Here is a 2839-nt window from a genome sequence, read left to right as displayed (position 1 = left end):
TCTTTCCTGGAGGCTCAAAAGAGACAGGGTCTCGCTATGTTGCCCAGGCTGGAGTACAGTGGCTATTCACAGGCGCGATCCCACTACTGATCAGCACGGGAGTTTTGACCTGCTCCGTTTCCGACCTGGGCCGGTTCACCCCTCCTTAGGCAACCTGGTGGTCCCCCGCTCCCGGGAGGTCACCATATTGATGCCGAACTTAGTGCGGACACCCGATCGGCATAGCGCACTGCAGCCCAGAACTCCTGAGCTCAAGCGATCCTCCAGCCTCAGCCTCCCGAGTAGCTGGGATTACAGGCGCGCGCCACCGCGCCCGGCGATCGCAGGGCAGCGCAAGACAACACTTGAGGCTGAGGTGTGGTGACGTCATCAGCTGTGCCGGCCTAGAATATTTCCAAGCCTCTCCCCGCCCCTGCGACTCCGTAGACGCATTGCGCACGCACCGTTTGTCAGCACTGCTTTCTGGGTAAAGGGTCCTAAAATTTTGAAGAGCGCATGCGTACGCTCTCTCGTTCCTTTTACCTCGTTGCAACCGAGAAAGCAACATGGGTCACCAGCAGCTCTACTGGAGCCATCCGAGAAAATTCGGCCAGGGTTCTCGCTCTTGGTGAGAAACAGAATGTGGCTGTATGGAAGGGTTGCTTTGGGGCGCGACACTGCTTGAAATAGAATATAGAGGAGCCCACGGGCGGCGCGTGGGGGCAGACGGAATCGGAGAGGTGGCTGCCGCCATTTACAGGCCTCGGATGAGTCCGTGGTGACCTGCAGTGCGAGTGATGGGCACCCCCCCCGCGCCGAGTGCCGATACTTTACTTTCTGTGACTAATGATAATGCCGTTTCTTTTTGCAGCCGGGTCTGCTCAAACCGGCACGGTCTGATCCGGAAATACGGCCTCAATATGTGCCGCCAGTGTTTCCGCCAGTATGCGAAGGACATCGGCTTCATTAAGGTACGCTGGCGGACGCCATGGTCTCCTGTTTCGGGAGGGGCCGACAAGCCGGCCGTTGGGTGTTTGCGTTTGATCAATGCCGTTTTTCTTTTAGGTAGCAGGGCTCTTCCTTTGTAGCGGACAACACAGTTGAGAGGCTCGGCAGTCATCTTAATATTATTGGGGGGGATGTGAAGGCGTGGAAAAGTAGTTTTTCTAATACCTTTTTACCCACTTCTGTTAGTTTTAGGTGCTATATGTAATGTTGGGTAAACATTACTTTTTAGAAGTCGCTAAAATGAAACATTAGATCACTAATCATATCTTGTTAATTTTCGGCAAAACACATGCCTTGACCGCTGCCCTGAAATAACTGAATAGGGTCATGTAGTGGAATGAGCTTGAGGTTTGGGGCTAGATCTTTGCAGGATTCAGAGATCTGTCATTTAATAGTCATGACTTTGGTCAAGTCACTCAAAAGTTTAAGTTTTTTCCTGTGAAAAATAAATAGTAGGGTTGTTGCAAAAATTATATGTGACGGTTTCTTGGCTCCTAAAAGTCACTTAAATGTTAGTTGTTTTTTTTTTTTTTTAAGTTGAAGATTAATTTCGAACTGGCTCTTTGAGATATAAAAATCTGTCACTACCTTTTTATTAGTAATTAGAATGCAACAATGTTGAGTACAACGTATTTGTTTAAATTAGCTCTTACGTTGAAGTATTACCGTGGGTATAATTTGTTAATGTAATAGCGGAGATGAATTGTTAATGTGCGATTTCTGTGACAAAGTATCTGAAGCTTAAACTTTTGATTTTGACCGAATACTTAAGAAATACTTGTTTAGTGTTAATTATGGAAGTTGAAATAACTCTATCACAGATGGGAGAATGGACTCAAGTCTGCCAGTTTTGTGATTAAGAGATTAAGAAGAAATGAATTGACTTAACGAATGTCTTATAGAATAGTGTCTGGCACACAATGAGTAACAAAATATTAGCTGTGTTGTTAGTTACTACTTAATGACAGTCCTGAGCTTTTGGTAAGGATAATTTTCTGAAGCAATGTTTTTCTACTGGGAAATTTCTTTGATGGTAGAAGTGGGTGTCCCAATACTAAAATTCAGTTACAGATCAAGCTGAGATTCATGGAGTAGCTTGTAGTAGGTGTTCAGTAAATATTTAAGCTATTTAGGTCTGGATTACTAGTTTGGGTGGGTCAGATTTCCAGTTTAAACCTCATTCTACAATGAACCATTTCTTTCTGAGAATAAAATGGATGTTTAAGGCATTTTGAATTAATTCATTTTCTTTTTTTCTTTTTTTTCAGTTGGACTAACTGAACTTCCTTATATGGCTCATCCAGCACATCACCCCTAGGTGGAAATAATACTAGCTCTTTGTATGTAAAATAAAAGTTTTCAAAACTTCAAGTATGAGTGAAATCTTTTAAAACTTTACTTCTCTGGATTCAACTTAAAAATACTTCTTTTCCCTGGCTTATGCAAAAGTATTCATGTTGAACTCTTGTAATGTCAGTTTTAGCTTTATACTTCAAAAAAGCCGTTTTTTGTTAGTTAAGGTGCCCATTACATATAGCAGCATCCAGCATATAACCTGAGACAATTGGACTCTTGAGCAGTTGCTGTCATTTAGATCTGCGCTGGGTGGAAAAAAAAAGACCTGCTCTGAGCATTTACCTAGTATTTAGTAGTCCTGCTACTACTAATTTTGGGCTAATTCATCAGTTTACAAGAAAGCTTGTAAATTTCTCAACGTGTTTGGGTGAGATGATTAAAAGTGAAAAGGGTCTTATAAACAAAAGTAGCTTTTAGTTGGGGCAGAGTTTAACAGAAAAACAAGTCTATCAGAATAGGCAGCATGAAAGTTGAGCTAGTCAACTAGCACACAAGT

The 2839-nt window shown here is 43.0% G+C and overlaps 1 protein-coding gene across 1 annotated transcript; it reads left to right on the top strand.

The window, feature by feature from the left end:
- Nucleotides 1-446: 446 nt before the first annotated feature.
- On the top strand, nucleotides 447-2358 carry RPS29 (ribosomal protein S29). Its single transcript, XM_043471602.1, has 3 exons — nucleotides 447-607; nucleotides 851-950; nucleotides 2256-2358. Exons 1-3 carry the CDS (start codon nucleotides 546-548, stop codon nucleotides 2262-2264), a joined length of 171 nt encoding a protein of 56 aa, XP_043327537.1. The 5' UTR covers nucleotides 447-545; the 3' UTR covers nucleotides 2265-2358.
- Nucleotides 2359-2839: the final 481 nt, after the last annotated feature.

Source organism: Cervus canadensis, chromosome 6, assembly GCF_019320065.1.
Source record: "Cervus canadensis isolate Bull #8, Minnesota chromosome 6, ASM1932006v1, whole genome shotgun sequence".
In the NCBI taxonomy this organism is placed as follows: Eukaryota; Metazoa; Chordata; class Mammalia; order Artiodactyla; family Cervidae; genus Cervus; species Cervus canadensis.
The sequence above is the reverse complement of the archived record's forward strand: the minus strand, read 5'-3'. Positions and strand labels throughout refer to the sequence as shown.

What these genes read in the sequence shown, in the direction of transcription:
- RPS29 (XM_043471602.1), top strand. Translation starts at nt 546, where the DNA reads ATGGGTCACCAGCAGCTCTACTGGAGCCATCCGAGAAAATTCGGCCAG. An exon ending in GGCCAGGGTTCTCGCTCTTG is followed by an intron (nt 608 to 850) that starts GTGAGAAACAGA and finishes TTCTTTTTGCAG; the next exon opens with CCGGGTCTGCTCAAACCGGC.